The sequence below is a fragment of the Chlorocebus sabaeus genome, chromosome 15 (genome assembly GCF_047675955.1).
Source record: "Chlorocebus sabaeus isolate Y175 chromosome 15, mChlSab1.0.hap1, whole genome shotgun sequence".
In the NCBI taxonomy this organism is placed as follows: Eukaryota; Metazoa; Chordata; class Mammalia; order Primates; family Cercopithecidae; genus Chlorocebus; species Chlorocebus sabaeus.
In genome coordinates this window covers 65,463,996-65,483,819 of record NC_132918.1, presented here as the reverse complement: position 1 = coordinate 65,483,819, position 19,824 = coordinate 65,463,996, and the positions used below count along the sequence as shown (strand labels likewise).

The 19,824-nt window shown below is 39.7% G+C and overlaps 1 protein-coding gene across 2 annotated transcripts in view; it reads right to left on the bottom strand.

The window, feature by feature from the left end:
- KAT2B (lysine acetyltransferase 2B) overlaps window positions 1–19,824 on the bottom strand; it is a 116,289-nt gene that overhangs the window by 41,437 nt on the left and 55,028 nt on the right. For both annotated transcript variants that reach the window (XM_008009267.3, XM_008009268.3), the window contains exons 3-6: window positions 17,549–17,694; window positions 13,013–13,105; window positions 11,500–11,681; window positions 1,324–1,515 (exon numbers count right to left, since the gene is read on the bottom strand). In XM_008009267.3, coding sequence (XP_008007458.1) covers window positions 1,324–1,515; window positions 11,500–11,681; window positions 13,013–13,105; window positions 17,549–17,694 — 613 coding nt within the window. The remainder of the gene's footprint in view (window positions 1–1,323; window positions 1,516–11,499; window positions 11,682–13,012; window positions 13,106–17,548; window positions 17,695–19,824) is intronic.

The following is a 19,824-nucleotide window of genomic DNA, read 5'->3' as shown; positions in this document are numbered from 1 at the left end:
AAATGTTCATGTCATGACTTAGTCTCATGTACTGGTTCTCTAAAGAAAATTTTGACAATCAAGTTGCTGAAATATATGTACAAATATTAGGTGTTGCGCCAAAGCCCATCAGAATTACTCATGACATCTATCTAAGGTTTAGGATTTGGGTTAAAATGCCATGGAATCTTCAGTCAATTTCTCTCAGAAAACCATTTTGGTTTTTTGTTGTTTTGTTGTTTTTGTTGTTGTTTTGAACCTAACTTATTGTTATGAATTAAAACTCTATCTTTAGTGAGACAAAAATTCTGTAATCTAGTAATACTATCTGAATAACAAAAATCTAGTTTCTCAAACAAAACGGGGTTTCATCAATCTTTCATCAAAGAATCCTTACTCTCAAATTATATTCTCTACATCAGCAGTTCAGAAAGGTGTGGGGAAGGAAGGCTATATCATACCTAGCCAGCCTTTTCAAATTACACCTTTTACCTTCCTGACCAAATGCTGATCTAGGCAGAATGACAACCACAAAATGAACTTTCTCATTCATTTCTCGCTGTTACTGCTCCATGAGAAGTCATCAACTGTACCCTTGGCCTATCTCACCAGCATCCAACCTCTTAGCTTAAATTTGTGGTTCTTAGCATTAAAAATGCATTTCCAAGGCCAATGGTGCAGCACTGCAACTTTCTATTGCTTTAAAGCATTTCCTTCCCTTTAAAATATTTAAATGATTATTTATGCCTTGGAGCTCTGACAGGTGCAAGAAGCACCAAAGTATGCATATTCTACAAGAAATTTAGCATAGAGGTTCAAAGGTCATGCTGAAGGAGGTCTCTATTCCTCTTCATCCCTGCTTTTGCAGTCTAGTTTCCAAAGAGTGGGGGCAAGTCTACTATAGCTGAGGCAGGGATGGTTCACCAGTGCTTAGAAAAAGTGGGAGAAATTGAATGAAAAAAAAAAAAAAAAGCCACTTGGCTACTTTTGCACCATTTCTGAGTGGCTGGAAAATGTACCTAAACATTCTCCCTCATCTTTCTAGAGCTTCCTGGCCGCTGAATATACAAAAGAAAGCACTGCCCCATTCTATGAGAGTCAGAGACAATGACTCAGGTAGGATGAGGAGGGGATAAGGGAGCAATGATGGCAGTCAACCCAAAGTCAGGCTAATAAACGGACTGGAAAATACCCAAGAAAATTCAAGGGAACTGAGGGTCTTTTCTCCTTCCCCCATGGAATGCTTTTTCTGTCATTCCTGATCTTGTTATTTATGCAGGCGTTGGCATTGTATTGAGCAACCTCAAGCTCTGGGATCAAAGACCAGCAAAAACTCTCCCTTACTTTGGGAAATGGGTGAGGATTAGAGTTCGTTTTTCAAGAGGCAGTTTATCTTTTTCCTGTCTTGCTTGTTCCAGGAGCTGTCGCCTCATAACGGTGAAGACCGAGCGAAGCAATGTTCTCCCAAACACCTGTGTGGTTTCGTACCGAGGTAGACTGTCGCAGAACTGTGGCACGTTGCAGTAACACAGCCACCTGCGACAAGAGAAGTCAAGCACCATCAATATCCTGCAAACCCCCAGGACATCAGAAATATCCAATTATGTTTATCTCGTACTATTAACTATAGCAGAAAAAAACTAGGCCTGCAATGCAATAACAAGCAACAATATCCCTACCAGCTAGTGAAACTTGGGAATTAGCTTACCTTTACACCACAATTTGTGTCTAATTCTGTTAAAATCAACTTATTCTGCAGCACCACACAGTGAGTCCTGGAGTCAAACAGCCCCTGGGATCAAATTCCTGCTGTGCCACTTAACTAGCTGCATAACTTTGAAAATGTAATTACGCTATTTAGCCTCTCTTTCCTTACCTGTAAAATGGGGACAACAATACCTACTTCATTGGGTTCTTGTGAGCATTAAATGAAATACTGTATATAAAAGACACAGTATAACTGGAGTTGCTGGCACATTAATGGTAGTTTAAGTAAAAGAAAAAATTAAAGGAGAAGCTGAGGAAGTCTCTTCTGTGAAAGAATCAGAATTAACCACCTAGTCCTCTGAGTAAAATGTAACATTTATTTAAAAAGCCTACACAGCACTTATCGGAGGTTTGGTGGGAAGACAACGATCTCCAGTACTGTTTAAAACTCAGTCAAAAATGTAGGAAGTATTAAGCTTCTACCATCTGTCACCTAGGTACATTTTTCAATGACTCAGACTCAAAGTCAAAAATGCACCTCAGCATCACTGCACGATGCTGGAGTAGGACCAGACCAGAGGGAAGCCAGGAGTTTTCTTGAGATCTGACACAGTTCCAGGGTACACTGACAACAGAGGTCATCTAATTTAGAAAGTGCATTTGGCCAACATACAGTAGAGAGTAAAAATCAATTCAAAAATAAACCTCTTTCTTTTTCTGTCTTTTTTTGAGACAGGGTCTCACTGTGTCACCCAGGCTGGAGTGCAGTGGTACAATCTTGGCTCACTGCAACCTCCATGTCCTGGGCTCAAGTGACCTCAGCCTGCCGAACAGCTGGGACCACAGGCATGCACCACCACACATGGCTAACTTTTTCGTATTTTTTATAAAGACGGGGTTTCACCATGTTGCCCAGGCTTGTCTCAAACTCCTGGACTAAAGAGATCCACCCACCTCGGCTTCCCAAAGTGTTGGGATTATAGGCATGAGCTACCACACTCAGCCAACCATACTTTTTTTTTTTTTTTTTTAATCTCCTAGAAGTGGAAGATGTGAATTTCCCAGGACCCAGCAACATAAATGTAACAGTGGTAGCCATGGAGGGTGGCACCAAACGAGGAAAAGGTCAAAAAGCGTTATTCCACAGATTCTTATTCCTCGAGAGCAGACCCAAATCACCCTCTTCTAGGAAAGGACTGCCTTCCAAAAATCAAACCTCTCCTCTCTATGTGCTTTCCTGTTCTCCTTTAAAACGGGAGACAGCTCTCCAATGTGCCCAAGTTGCTACAAAAAGCTCCCGATGAACTTTGAGCCCTTTAATGAAGAGAGGAATAATATTATTCATGCTCCTGACATTTTTTTAAAATCTTATTCTGTATTATAAAATATTTTGCCTGTATGTGTGCTGGCGGTGGAAATGGTGGTAGCTGTAGCAGTGGTTCAAACGCCTTTGGAGAAAATGCTTTCATTAGTGTTAGTTCATCTGCCTAGATTCAAAAATAACCTAAAACTTCCGCTACTATTTCTATTTCTTCTCTCAACTTTTTTCCTTTAATAATTTACACCCCAAATGTCGTTTATGTTTACAATACTGAAATGGGTACCTCAAGTGTTAATGTTGTCTCTTGTCTGAAAGAGTGATCTTGGTAGCAGAAAAAAACTAGAAAGTGCATTTATTTTGTAATTCATAAGGTGCTTCATATAGAAATTCATTGCTTTCAAAGTCAATTCTTTGCTAGATGTTAGTCTGTGGCCACTTAATTAAGTTAAAAGAATGGGCTGGCCAGGCATGGCATGGTGGCTTACACCAGTCATCCCAGTGCTTTGGAAGGCCCAAGCAGGAAGACTGCTTGAACCCAGGTTCGAGACCAGCCTGGGCAACATAGTAAGATGCCCATCTCTACAGAAAGTTTAAAAAGTAGCCAGGTGTATTGGCACAGGCCTATAGTCCTAGCTACTTGGGAAGCTGAGGAGGTAGGATTGCTTGAATCCAGGAGTTCCAGGCTGCAGTGAGCTATGATTGTGCCACTGCAATGCAGCCTGGGTGACAGAGTGACAGAATAAGACACTGACATGCTATCTATCTATCTATCTATCTATCTATCTATCTATCTATCTGGGGCTGAGGGGAAGTCAGATCCCAAATAACTAGTAATGAAACTACAAATGTAGAGTTAAACAGTCACAAATCTTCATAATCAGAAGTTCAATTTCGTGAGACTTAGGCAATCACAAGACTATCTGTAAGACTTAATATGGTCACGTCTTTCATGTCTTGCTTAACAATGGGAATACATTCTGAGAAATGAGTCAGGTGATTCTATCATCGTGCAAACACTGGAGAGTGTTCCTACACAAACCTAGATGGTAGAACCTACTACACACTTGGCACCTAGGCTCTATGGCAGAGGTCCCCAACTTTTTTGGCACCAGGGATTAGTTTCATGAGACAATTTTTCCATGGCTGGGGGGTAAAAGGGATGGTTTCTAGGTGAAACTGTTCCACTTCAGATCATCAGGCCTTAAACTCTCAGAAGGAATGCGTAACCTAGGTCCCTCACATACACAGTTCACAATAGGGTTCGTGCTCCTATGAGAATCTAATGCCGCCACTGATCTGACAGGAGGTGGAGCTCAGGCTGTAACGCTCACTCGCCCACCACTCACTTCCTGCTGTGTGGCCTGGTTCCTAACGAGCCATGGACCCATGGTGGACTATGGCCCAAGAGTTGGGGACCCCTGCTCTATGGCATAGTCTATTGCTCTTAGGCTGCAAACCTGAAAAGCATGTTACTGTACTGAATACTACAAGCAACTGTAACATAATGGTAAGTATTTGTATATCTAAATATACCTAAACATAGAAAGGTACAGCAAAATTTTGGTATAATCTTAAAGGACGACTGTCATTATATATGGTCCATTGCAGACTAAAATGTTGTTATGCAGAACATGACTAAATTTTAAAAATAACAAAATATGTTCAATCTTCTGCAATGAAAGGTTTAAAGATTTATTGTCCAATAAAGCTTTCACTGATGACGGGGATGATTCTATGTCTCTGCTATCCAACACAGTAGCCACCAGCCACTGGTAACTATTGAGCACTGGAAATATGGCTAGTATGACCTAGAAGTTTAACTTTTAATTTTATTTAATCAATTTCAATTTTACTTTTAAGTGGAAACGGTGTAAAATGTTTTCCCATTAAACATAACTTGGTTGTTCTAGTAGGACTCCATTTAGTTTTAATTGTTTAAAATTTAGCTACTGAATTAAGATGTGTGAATACACACTGAATTTGGCTGGATGCAGTGGCTCACACCTGTAATCCCAGGACTTTGGGAAGTTGAGGCAGGTGGACTACCTGAGGTCAAGAGTTCAAGACCAGCCTGGGGAACATGATGAAACCCCATCTCTACTAAAAATATAAGTATTAATTAGCCAGGCATGGTGGCAGGCACCTGTAGTCCTAGCTACTCAGGAGGCTGAGGCAAGGCAATTGTTTGAACCTGGGAGGCGAAGGTTGCAGTGAGCCGAGATCATATCGCTGCACTCCAGTCTGGGAAACACAGCAACACTCCATCTCAAAAAAAAAAAAAAAAAAAAAGGAAAAATCAAAATAAACACTGGATTTGGAGGTTTGAAGGACTCAGTACCAAAAAAGTAAATATACATCCTTAATAATTTTTCACAATGGTTACATGGTGAAATTATATTTTTGTGGGTTTTTTGTTTTTGTGGTTTGTTTTGTTGTGTTTAGTTTTTGAGACAGAGTATTGTTCTGTGCCCCAGGCTGGAGTGCAATGGCATGATCTCAACTCACTGCAACCTCCACCTCCCCATTCAAGCTACTCTCCTGTCCCAGCCTCCTGAGTAGCTGGGATTACAGGTGTCCACCACCATGCCTGGCTAATTTTTGTATTTTTAGTAGAGACAGGGTTTCACCATGTTGGCCAGGCTGGTCTTGAACTCCTGACCTCAAGCAATCCACTCGCCTTGGCCTCCTAAAGTGCTAGGATTACTGGCGTGAGCCACCATGCCCAGCCGAAATGATATTTTTGATATATTGGGTAAAAAATATATATATTATTGGCCAGGTGTGGTGGCTCATGCCTGTAATCCCAGCACTCTGGGAGGTCGAGACGGGCAGATTACTTAAGGTCAGGAGTTCGAGATCAGCCTGGCCAACATGGTGAAACGCCGTCTCTACTAAAAATACAAAAATGAGCCAGGTGTGGTGGCGCATGCCTTTAATCCCAGCTACTCGGGAGGCAGAGGCAGTGGAATGGCTTGAACCCAGAAGGTGGAGGTTGCAGTGAGCCAAGACTGAGCCACTGCACCCCAGCCTGGGAGACACAGCAAGACTCCGTCTCAAAAAAAAAAAAAGATATATATAAAATTCAAAATAATTTCTTGTATCTATTCATTTTATACGTAGCTACTAGAAAACTTTAAATTATATATCTGGCTTGCATTTTTGGCTCATACTATATATCTATTGGACAGTGCTGATTTAGAGACTAAAGAGCATTTCCATCTGAGGAGAGATCTGCAGATGTCTAAGGCTCTAAGACTGACATTATTTCTCCTACAAAGATGATAGGTTATAAATATTATCATAAAATCCTAAAAAGTTATCCAAAAGTGCTTTAACAGGTTATTCAATCTTCCCAGGGTAGAAGACAGCATAGATTGTTATTAGCTAGTAAAAATTTTCAAATAATGGGTTTTCATTCATTTCCTCAAAGTCATTTTATAGACCTCAATTTATACTTTTCAACTTTTTCTTAACTTCTAAGATTAATCTTATTTTGTAATCTGTAAAGTTCACAGTAGATTAAGACAATGAGGCCAAGTCAATGTGTGTGTGTGTGTGTGTACTTCTAGTGTTGTTTTAATACACTGATTGATATTATTGCACATAGTGAGACAGAAAGAAGGAAATGGACATGCATGGGCGCATGCATTCCTCCAAAGAAGTAACTGTAGGAAAAGATTTTACCTACATGACTGATTTCAGGTCTACTAAAAAGAAGCAAAATGATAGTTCATTCATTTTTGTATGTCTAACAAGGATGGTATTTGCATGTTATTTTCTGACTGTTCAAATAACTCCCAGATTTTTCACATCATCATGATGATTTGTAACTTCTGTGAACAGAATTTAAAAATGTGAACACAGAAGACCAACTCATTCTACTGACTTGCTGAACTGAAAATCCTGTGGTTTTCAGGAATAAACTGACCTGCCCTAGTTCACAGGGACTGAGGCCCAGTTACTATTGAGGTCCAGACTAGAAGTCAGATCTCCTGTTTCCTAGTGTTCTTTGCATGCTTCCTGATAAATTCTGTTCTAGATTTACATGTCTAATAATGAATGCTCAGTACACATGGCAATAGGCTATACATCATAGAAGAATGGCTGAATGGCTGAATAAAACTGTTTCCCAAAACAAACAAGTTAGTTGCAGCTAACTTGCTATGTATTATTTTTCTTCTTCTCTTTTTTTTTTTTTTTTTTTTTTTAGATAGGGTTGTGCTCTGTTGCCCAGGCTGGAGTGCCGTGGTAGGATCATGGACGGCTCCATGCAGCTTTGACTTCCTGGGCTCAAGCAATCCTCCCACCTCAATCTCCAGAGTAGCTGGGACCACAGGCACATGCCATCACACCCAGACAGTTTATTAATTTTTTTTGTAGAGATGAAGTCTCATCCTGTTGCCCAGGCTGGGCTCAAACTCCTGGGCTCAAGCGATCCTCCCGCCTCAGCCTCCCAAAGTTGCTGGGATTACAGGCATGAGCTACTGCACCCAGTCGCTCTGTATTCTTGTGAAACATCTCCTCAGTGTGGGTGTAAGCTTTAACTTTCAAAAGTTCTACACAATTCAAAATCTAAGACTAATTACTTGCCACTTTCCTTCAGCAGACTGTTGGTGAGTTGTATTTTAAGAAGCCATAATCCTCTGACTTTCTTTTTGGGTTATTTCTTCATGGAATTATAATAGTGTACTATCATGAAATTCAGGAACTTCAAAATATTTGCCCACATTTTTTTCTATAACCACAGTGCTTCTGGAAGTATATATTAGGTACAGTTAACATACACTTATGTAACAATATTTAGGCTGAGTGTGGTGGCTCACGCCTTTAATCCCAGCGCTTGAGGAGGATGAGGTAGGCAGATCACCTGAGGTCAGGAGTTCGAGACCAGCCTGGCCAATATGGTGAAACCCCATCTTTACTAAAAATACAAAAATTAGCCAGGCATAGTGGCACGCACTTGTAATCCCAGCTACTCGGGAGGCCAAGGCAGGAAAATCGCCTGAACCCAGGAGGCGAAGGTGGCAGTGAGCCGAGGTCACACCACTGCACTCCAGCCTAGACAACAGAGCGAGACTCCATCTCAAACAAAAAAGGAATATTTATATTTTTCTTTTATTCAGAACAGAGAAGTAAGTTAAGCAGTACTACTGTCCAGTCTGCTTTTAATTTTTATGGAATAAATATTTACAAGTTAGCTCTGTAATGAACACAATCATTTTCTAAGTCCAGTCTTTTCCACAAAGAATCCTGTTTAACTTCATTTTCAGACTGATGTACTGCAAACATTTTCGGCACATCTTTGTTCTAATATTTACAGTAACTGCCCTAAGTTATAAGCTGAACCAGCATTATAGGTCCTGAGGTTCTCTTACAGTAACATCAAGATAAAGCCTGCTGGTGCCTGCAGCCAGTAATATTACCCATTTTTGAGAAGATCAGTATCAGTGAGACATCATGCTGTGGTGGTATGTGGTTTTTTTAATTCCCCATGTGGTCATGGCAGTGAGGTTTTACTCTGAATATTGATTCTCCTAATTTTCACAGGTTGTTCCTCTCTACTTCCCTTTCCTCATCAACATGACACGATGGTGGGGACGCGGGGGAGGCTGGTGTCATCTACCTTCATTTCCTTATTTATTATTAATAGGGGTTCTTGGTCTACATTTCACCTAGAAATCAGCAGGTTTCAGACCTCATCAGGGCATATTCATTTCAGTTTCTCTCAGCAAGTTTATCTTTTCCATTGTCTGACTCCACTCTTTGCCTTCAGCTGTTGGCTCAGGATGCTGGGCTATAAAGGACTCTTTTGCCGTTTTTCTATTCCCTGCTATCTTAATTTCTAAAGTGATATTCAAATAATTACATGCTCACTCAATTATACATTTAAGGCTTTAGCTTAATCGCTCCATATTGGCAGTGACTGAGTTTTAGAGAACAATGTGCATGGGAGGAAAATGATGATGAGCAACTTCCCAGCACCTGTTCTGTGTGTCAGAAACTACATACAAACCACCCATGGAATACATACAAAACTCATGACACTTGGACAGAGAAAGAAATCAAAGGTCTCTTTAGACCAGAGACCGGTCTAAAGCTCACATAACAAGGGAGAGATGGACCCACACCATTCAAACCCAGCACTCATCCAAACCAATTTCCATTTTTACTACTTCTTAAGTATTTGTAAGTGCCACCAACTTCTTAGTCATTCTCAAAAGCTACCTTGCATTTTTCTTCTGTTTTCTAAAATATCATAGCTGGGCACAGTGACTCACACATGTAACCCCAGCACTTTGGGAGGCCAAGATGGGAGGATCGCTTGAGGTCAGGAGTTTGAGATCAGCCTGGGCAACATAATGAGACCCCCATCTCTATAAAAAATAAATAAATAGCCAGGCATGGTGGCATGTGCCTGTAGTCCCAGCTACTCAGGAGGCTGAGATATATGCATTGCTTGAGTCTAGGAGGTTGAGGCTACGGTGAGCTGTGATCATGCCACTGCCCTCCAGCCTGGGATACAGAATGAGACACTATCTCTAGAAAAAATAAAAAGAAAAATAAAACAAAATATAGTAATGTCTCCCAAGCTGCTTCACAATTAATTCTCCTTTTTCTTGATGAAACTATTACTTTCTCTGTTAAAAGTGGCAAATGCATTCAGGTCCTTGGCTTTGACAAATATTTAGCTTTGTCAATTGTTCACAGATGGGATTAAAAACTATGTATTTTTGAGAGACTTATCATCTCAACTCTTATTATAAACAAGAGTCTCAATAATATAGGACTATTGTTAATGTAAAATCCTAAAATGAAAGATACAGAAATAAAGATATAATTTAAAAACTTATTTTGAGGAAATCTGCAATTCCTATAAATATCAATTATTAAGGAGAAAATACTTTGTAACTGAAATTGCATATATTGTAAAAGTAAAGAGAAAGAGAGGAAAAGGGTGTGCTACACATGAAATTAGGTCAATGACAGAGAGGAAAGCTTATTTTAAATTATACTATTCTTCCATGTTATCTGCTGTTACAGAAAATAACCTGGGCACAAGTGGTCTTGACAGGCTATCAAAAGATACTACTGCCCACTTTAAATCAGGAAAAAAATATGCACTAAAGCTCCCTAATATCCCCTGATGGAAGCTTGATGTGCCTCTGAAATATAAACAGAGAAAAGTTATAAAAAAGTTGAAAAGAATGGATGACCCAAGTCACACTCCTACAAATGAAAATAAATGTAGGTCATTATATTTTGTATGGTACAAGTTTAAGATGTGTAAAACCAATTCTCTTATTCTGTAAGTAATAAGCAATAAAAATAAATTTCCACTTTAGAAGAAAATATATGTTCAATCCAAGACTATTTGCAGAGTATGAATATCCAGCAATAGAGAAATGGTTAGGTAAATTAGGGCAAATCAATTCAATGGACTACAATGTAACCTGTGAAATGTTTGATATGATGTTAGGTGAAGAGACAAAGGCTACAAAATTCTACATTTTCTTTCATTATAACTAATATAAAATGTTATTTAAAGGGACAAAACCTGGAAGATAATATGTATAATGATACCAGTTCCATCACAGTTCTGGATCTAAGCTAATCTTCCCTTTAAAAGAAAACAAATTTTTTTTGAGACAGAGTCTTGCTCTGTTGCCCAGGCTGCAGTGTAGTAGCACACAATCTCAGCTCACTGCAAACTCTGCCTCCTGGGTTCAAGTGTTTCTCTTGCCTCAGCCTCCCAAGTAGCCAGGATTACAGTCATGTGACACCATGCCCAGCTAATGTTTGTATTTTTAGTAGAGACGGGGTTTTACCATATTGACCAGGCTGGTCTTGAACTCCTGACCCAAGTGATCTACCCACTTTGGCCTCCCAAAGTGCTAGGATTACAGGCGTGAGCCACCGTGCCCAGCCTAAAAAAAATTCTTTAACTTCATTATATGGTCATTGCATTTTTTGAGTGAGGGCTCTAATTAATTTCAGAGTTATAGTGTAGCTATCTAGTCAGCAATATTCAATAGATAAATAATACAAGCCACATATGGATTTTAAATTTCCTAGTAGCCACAATGGAATGGTAAAAACAGGTAAAATTAACCTTAGTACATTTTATTTAATCCAATATATCCAATGTACTATCATTTCTACAAGTAATCAATATTTTAAAACTATTAATGAGCAATTTTAAACTCTTTTTTGGTACAATCATAGAAATCTCAATTCAAACTAGCCACATTTTCAAGTGCTCATATGGCAAGTGGCTATCATACTGGGTATAGATGATTTACATCCCTCACCCCTCAACATATTATGACAGTAATGAAAAGCAGGAGTTTGTAAGTTAAATTATAAAGACATTATCTCTGATTTAGATGGAGTCCAATGATAACTAGGCAACCCTCTACTTACAGAGTCAAGTAGAATTTTATATCTGTAACAGGCTTTATGGGGCCAAAGGAAAAGAACTTGCATCTGATTACCTTGTGTAGTTCTCTTTGTATCCAGAGATATCATCATTGGGAGATCGCAGTCTTCGTTGAGATGGTGCCTCCAGATGCCAATAGTTGATGCGGTTTAGGAACATTTTTGCCAACTCAACTATTGTTTGCCTTTCTTTTGCTGGCAGGTGACTAAATTTGTACTGTACAAAGTTATTCACACCCTTAAAAAGAGGGAAGGCAATTTCTTCATGCAGCTATGCAATCATACTAATTCTGAACACCCACACAGCCAGCACGACTGGTGGTTATTAGCAGAAGAACAGACATTTCTCTATTCACAAAAATCTCTTCCTTTTCCCTAAAAGAAAATAGCAATCCCCAGTGGGAATCTTGCCTCAGATCACAGTGGATGAAAAGTGACAAGACAGAGAGGTTGTGAGTTATGACTTTACGCCTGCTGAAATCCTGAAGCATTAAGGAGAAAATCAAAACCATGAACTGAAAAGGTCAAAACCCTGAATCAAGAAAATATGACTGTTGTGCAGAATAATTATTGCTCCACTATCAGCAGAGTAGCCCACATATAATGCAGTTCTTAGATAAATATTATGTTTTTACATTACAAAAATGCTAATCAAAAGGCTACTATCATGCCTGCCACTGAACTAAACAACTAAAATTTAAACTCTTTACCATCATTTGTTTGAAGTCAATAAGCTTACCAAAATATATGTATCATTCAGAATTATGGGCTTTTAAAAAAACTGTTAATTTAATCTTTCTATAGAATATTCCCATCTCATCTAATTTCAAATAAAAGAGCAATGAATTCTTACTTAATAGAGTTTGGAGGCAAAATAAAATTTACTGAAAACTGACTGATAAAAATGCATTTACTTTTAAGGACTCTGGTATCATGACTTCAGTAGTCATTCTCATCAAAAAATTCAGTCCAGAGTGTTTTTGTTTAGCCAAACAATGAAAGGCTAAAAAAGTGATGCTAATGAAAGATACTGACAACACCTAACAGAAAAACTCTTTACATTTTAACAGATTCCCTGAGTAAAACGGCTTCTTTCCAGGAATCATAATGTAGCAGGAAGTCCATTTCTGGGTACAAAATCTTATTTCTTTTTTGCTTTTTTTGCTTGACTTACAATGTTTTTCACATTGCTACTAAATTCCCTCACCTCAATAGGCTTTCTCAGACAGTGCCAAGCAAATGGACAAAGACTTCATTTTAAAGCATCAACAACAAGAAAAGGCACATTTCATGTGTTCTTACAAACTACATGTTCTACTTAATTTTTTTCTTCCCCACACACACAGTAAACTCTGAGTACATAACAACCTTAAAAGGCAAAAGCTATATCATGTATTAAATTAGGTATACACCTCTGATCCAAAGCCTCCAGGACAATTTCCACAGACTGGTAAACATCTCTAACCTGGGTATGGAGGAGGGAGGCCATAGACAGACATGTAAAAGGAGGATTAAAAGATTCCTTCAGCTTTAAGCCAATAAAAAGAGGACTTTTTAAAATCTTTTTACCTGTTCAATGCTAGGTTTTTCAAAAGGGGGTTTCTTTTCCAAAGAGCCTTCAACCACAGGTTTTCCTCTTTGTAAAATAGACTTTCTCAAGAGCTGCAAAGAAATCATTAAAAAAAAAACTTAATTGCTATGTCTGTCTCTCTCTCCTCTCTCTTCTGTCTCTCTCTTACACACACACACACACACACACACACAGCCTTTAAAGGAAGTTACCATATTCTATTTATCTTAACTATATATAAACAAATCCTTAAGTCAATAAAATGGGCAACGAATATCAGGTAACCCCAACTGGCCTTCATGTCCATAGCCAGAGTTATGAGGAACTGGACATCTTTCATATTCTGGGCAGCCTAGGCCACCCATGCTGGTCCAACAGACACCACTGTCCCATTCACTTCCCTCTTCTCCTACTGTTTCTGGCTTTCCATTGACCCAGAGGCCTGGTATGCAACCCTACACACTTGGCACATGCCCCTCCAGGCCACTGTAGGTGTGCTGAAGCTCTAGAGGATCTTATTTAAAGACATGAAAGACCAAGATCTATTCTGCACAAAGGAGGCCGGGCGACAGGAGCTGTCTACAGCAGCTGCACGGCATACGCATCATCTAGGGCCCAGGCTCTCTGGGAAGGAAGTCTGCAGAGCTCTAAATGGGCAACTTTCACTGTTGCCGTCTTTTTTTCATTTCCCTTCCATCCGTAGAAGGCAGGCCAACTGTTCCGGCATTTCAATGCCCACAAAACAAAAACACTGCTCTTAATTCCTGCCACTGGAATTTAAAGCTCTCAAAGAGCAAACAGAAAAGAGAACACAGAGCCACTTACCAAGAACAATGCAGAAAATAAATTTGATATTGAAATTCTTTACCTTCAATCTTGGCTTGAATCTTCTGTAACTTTTACATGTGGGTCAGTTAGATATGGCCACACATTTATTTAAGTAACATCAATCCCTCCTTTCTCTGCTTACTGCCTTTTCAGTAGAAACAAAACACGAAAACCATTCTCTCAGGGGTAAATGGAAATCGATGAATCACCAAGGTTGAAGATGACCATGTCTTACCACTGAACTGTGTCTTACAAAGATCTCAACTCCTTCCAGGGGTACCACACAAATTATGAGTATGGGGCATTTGTTCATCCTTTCAAGTATTATGCCCATCTTTATAAAAGCAAATTTGTAATAAAGATAAGTCATTGTATATGTTTCTAAGAATATCTAAAGATTGGTCATAAAAATTAAATACAAATAATTCTGGTTGCTTGCTTTTTCCCCCCAGTTAAAATAAGACCCAGTTAAAACAAGATTTAGGAACTTGGCCCATTGGGGGTTTCAATTTGGAGGTAAACTGATGGATTGTGGAGATGTTGAACTTCAGTTTATCTATAAGATGAAGAAGCTGAGATAAGTGGGCATATAAAAAAGTTCTTAATAGCAGCAGGCATCTGCATCCTTAATTTCACCAGACGATCTTCATGGTTCTTCATATGTATTATCTCATTTAATATTTATAACCTTTTGAGGTAGGTGCTACTACTAACAAGGCAGATTAACTTGCCCAAAGTCACATTTAGTAAGTGATAGAGCAAAGTTTTAAACCCAGGTAGTTAGACTCCAGGGTCACACTTGTAAGCACTAAGATATACTTCAACTTTAGGACACAGCTTTCCACTGGATTTATGTTCAACATCTAAGACTGATTTTATTAATAATATTATTTGGGATGTTGTCTCACTCTGTTGCCCCAGTTGGAGCGCAGGGGCATGATCTCAGTTCATGGCAACCTCTGCAACCTGGACTCAAGCAATTCTCCTGCCTCAGCCTCACAAGTAGCTGGGATTTACAGGCATGCACAACCACGCCTGGCTAATTTTTGTATTTTTAGTACAGCGTTTCACCATGTTCACCAGGCTGGTCTCGAACCCTTGACCTCAACTAATGGGCCTGCCTCAGCCTCCCAAAGTGCTCGGATTACAGTTGTGAGCCACCGTGCCCAGACTAAGACTGAAATTTTTTAATGCTCCGAAAATATATAACACATTTTTACTTTAATTATTGACACATGAGACACAGAACTGCCTTTCTCCTTTTTTCTTTTTAAAAAATCATGGGCCAGGTGCAGTGGCTCATACCCATAATCCCAGCACTTTGGAAGGCCGAGGGGGGGAAATCACTTGAGGTTAGGAGTTCGAGACCAGCCTGACTGGCAATGTGAAACCCATCTCTACTAAAAATACAAATATTAGCCAGGCATGGTGGCACACATCTGTAATCCCAGCTACTCAGGAGGCTGAGGCAGAAGAATCACTTGAACTCAGGAGGTGGAGGTTGCAGTGAGCTGGGATCACACCACTACACTCCAGCCTGGATGACAGAGTAAGACTCTGTCTCAAAAAAAATTAAAATTAAAAAAAATTGTAATCATTATTTTTGTTTTGTTTTTAGGAATTGCCTTTCAGAAGCTAAGGAATAGATCATTTATAACTCATTTGCCCAAGAATAATACTTTTTGCAGGAGGTGGGGAGAATGCTGAATATTTTGGACTGCGTTTCCACAAGCAAATATATATGCACTGTTATTTTAAGATGAAGGAGGGAAGAAAGAGAGAGAAGATGTACTTTAAAGCAGAGCAATGCTTTCTGGCCTGTTTGGTTGGTTATAAACCAAAAAGAGGCTGACAGGATGGAAACCTTGACACCACCTTTACTTCCAACAGGGTAGTGGGGAGCTGCCAGGGAGCACAGTTCCAAGACAAATAATAGCTGTAGTCACGCAGACCTTGTTTTTCTTCAACTAAGATCTTTTTCCACAGAAGCTCTAAACACTGTGAACCTACCAGGGCTTGAGCTGAATGACTCAAGCCTCACAGCCACGTCAACAAGTTGTCACCTGGATGCCTAAAGTGGTCTAGTGCCTGTTAATGGCTGTGGGGAATCCAGCTGTTCATATTCTCTCCCTTCCCCCACTCTCTTTCTCTTTCTCTCTCTCTCTCCTATTTATTCTTTGTAAAGTTAATATCCCCAAATTTAATATCCATTAAATTTTAAAAATATAATTCTACCTCCCTCTCCTATCTCCTAACCACCCAAAAAAACCCATTAGTACAATAAAAGACAAAAGTTAATAAAAAGGGGGAAAGGCAAAATTATGAATTAAATAAGTTCAGACAAAGAAAGGAAAAATGCTGCAGGAATTGGATACAAAATTTGCGCTAAGATTCCTAGCAGCCAAAGCAAAAGAGGGAACTTACTGGAAAATTTAGCTATTTTTGCCATATAAAAATGAAGCACAAATAAATATAAAAGAGTTAAAGGGGAGTTATTTCCAAAAATGAAGCACAGTGCTTCTTATTAGAAGAGGAAAACTTTTCCTACCCATAATCTCTGAGTGCTTTTGTTTTGCTTTTAACATCCTTGTAAGGGTTACATAATACAACATAATCTACAACGCCCTCAACAGCAGGTTTATTTTCTTTTAAGGTTATTCCTTTTGGCAGCCTCGTTTATAGATCTATTTTTGGCAACCTGAAGTTTTGCTCTCCATTTCCACCACCGGTTTGCTTCCCACATCTGTTAGTCCTGGGTCTAATCAGAAGCTTGACGAGATGTACAGTCTATGGGAAAGGAATGGATGTGACCCACATGGAGCTGAGGCAGAACTAGTGAAGAGACAGCTAGCGGAATGGTAGCAATAATCGGTGACTGGTGTCAGTGAGAAACAGATAACGGTGGCTAAGATACCAAAATAAATTTGGAATATCTTGATTCCTCCTCTTAAAGCATTAGAGATAGGACTTACAGACACTCCTCCAACTACATCTCCTCCCACCCATTCCTCTGCTCGCTGGGCTCCACCATGCTGCCCTCTTTGCTATTTGGATATCACTTCAAGCTCTCTTAGTGCACGGCCTAAAATACCTGTTTTTCCCTCTGCCTGGCAGGCTCTTCCCCCAGCACTTTGTACAGATGGCTCCTATCTCCCACTCAGGTTTCTGCTCAACTTCCATCTCCTCAGAGAGGCTATCCTAACTGACCTTCCTCGCTGGCATGTCCCCAACTCGCCACCATCGCTGCCATTCTGATTCCACTTATCCTACTTTGTTTCTCTTCAGAACACTTATCACCACCAGCAGAGATATTATTTACGTGTTGACTGTCTCTTCTACTGAAACGTATACTTCATGAGGGGAAGAACTCTGTTTTGTTCACTGTTCTATCCCTCATGCCTACATTAGTGCCACATGCAGAGCAGATGTGCAATAAATATTTGTTGGGTGGATGGAAAAATCTATTTGAATATGCAAATCAAGATATTCAACTTTGCATACAAGTGTGAAAGCTCTCAAAGAGAGTGATGTGTTCAAAGTATGGTGGGTCATTTCAGAGAATCCATCATGAAGAAACGTATGGTTCGGCACACTCTGAGGGCAAAATGTACCATGAGGTGAAAGCCTTCACCCTCATGACCTGGCATATGGAGACTGAGCACATTTGAATAATGAGAGAAAATGTTTCTAAAATGTTAAAATCTCACCTTAAATAGGTAGAAATAAACTTGTTTGGTATCTGCATCTTCTTCCTTGTGGACACAGGTAAAGAGATATTCCACATCCAATACTATTCCCAGGAGTCTGTTCATTTCTTCCTCTGACACATTCTCCAGGTGGGAAACATGAGCAGCTTATGATAAGATCAGAGAAACATACGTAAGAACTCAATTGGAAACCAAACATTCCCCATTTTAAAAGAGAAGGTTCTCTCTCATCAATCTTACCATCAATCCTTTAAGCTCATTGGGAATAAAAGAAAATTTCTGAACTCCTGTAGGACTGAAGTCTTCTCAGAAAATCTACCTATAATGAAGAGACTACCATGTTCCTGAGCCTTAGTCTCCCCATCCAACATTAAAAATGGGCTGGTGACTAATGTATGCAAATAATGCACATCTTAAGAACCAGTACGGGTAGCATCAAGACTAGTCCTGATAGGGTCAAGTTCTTAGGTTTCCATAAAAGCAAATTCTCTACCATGTCAAGAGGGTTCTCTATGGTCCTAGTCATGAATGCAGGATTTGTAAGTTGGTGGTTCAGAGATGCAGAAAACCAAGCTCCCTAAAGGTGTAGCTCTAGTCCTGTGAAGAGCTCATTCACCAAAGAATATCATGATAGTGTAAAGACTGAAGGCCTTTTTCTTCAGCCTTTCTGATTGAGACACACTGAAACCTCACTGTCTGCTGCAAAGTCCCCATGGCCTATTTTAGCTTGAGATTCAACATCCTCCATGATCCAACTGCAAACCCACTTTTGCGTCTTTGTTCTGTTGTACTACTACAGTTTTGTGACCTATCCATTGACCCTCTCTTCACTCATCCTTTTGTGATCTCTTCTACTCAAATACAGTCCATCTTTTAAGGTTATTGCATTTAATCTCCAATCCCATGTAGTCGGCATTAGTAATTCCATTTTACAATTGAGGAAACTAACGCTCTGATATGGTTTGGCTCTATGTTCCCACCCAAAAGTCATCTCAAATTGCAATCCCCACATGTCAAGGGAAGGACCTGGTGGGAAGTGATTGGATCATGGAGGCAGTTTCCCCCATACTCTTCTCATGACAGTGAGTTCTCATGAGATCTGATGTTCAAAAGTGTTCGACAAGTCCCTCCTTGCTCACTCGCTCTCTCTCTCCTGCAGCCATGTAGGACTTGCCTTCCTTCCCCTTCGCCTTCCACCATGATTGTAAGATTCCTGAGGCCTCCCCAGCCATGCAGAACTGTGAGTCAATTAAACCTCCTTTCTTTATAAATTATCCAGCCTCAGGTAGTTCTTTATAGCTGTGTGAAAATGAACTAATACAGTCTCAGACAGACTAAAGATTGTTTCACCAAATGTCACTCAGCCAACAAGGCAGAGCTAGGGTTTGAAACTGAAAAAGATTTGACCCAAATTCTAAAGCACCTACAAACATACTTTTGTTGATTAAATGATTCACTTCAAGTCCCTTTTCACTTGAAAAAGGATCTCTAGATAAACCATCTAATAATCACCCACTTGCCCAGGAACTCCTCTGGGCTGGAATCATGTCTTTTATTTCTGTTATCCTCAACATCTATTACTATGTTTGCCACATAACAGGAGGCAGCACTTCAAGAATGATCCTCTTAGGTATAGCTCTGAGTGTACTGGCCTAAAAATGCTTGAACATTAAAGTGCTTGAAATGATTTTTAAAGGAAGATTAATACGTTTTAAAAAGTGATAGATTTTTCCTCGTTCTTTTAAAGGGAGATGAAACTAAAGGCTATTGAGGAATATCTGGTAGGTGGTGGACATGGGTCAGTCTACTTTGGAGACCATGATGCGCTCACCATTGAGCCACAATGCTGAGTCAGAAGCCTGGGATAGAGGATACTACTAATATCCACTTATATATCCCTCCTCCTTACCACAACTCCTGGTTTCCAACTACCAGCAGCTCCATTTGGCCTAACGGCTTTTCTTATCACCATAACCTACTCTGCCACCTAGATACCCCTCAAGAGCAGCTCTTAGCCAAAGACTAAAGAAGTTAGGGTATAAATACTCATTTCCTCACTCTTCAGATGGAATAACTCTGAGGTAAGTGTTCTACACCAGCTCCCAATTTTTCCCCCACAGAATTAAGTACCAGTTGCCCACAGTGAGAGCTGGCTTAGTAATTCACTATTTATTGGCCACCGTTTCCTCATTATTTCACTTTTCACTCTCCTACTCTTATCCCAAATAAACTACCTACACTCAAATCCTTGTCTCAGAGTCTGCTTCTTGGTGAGC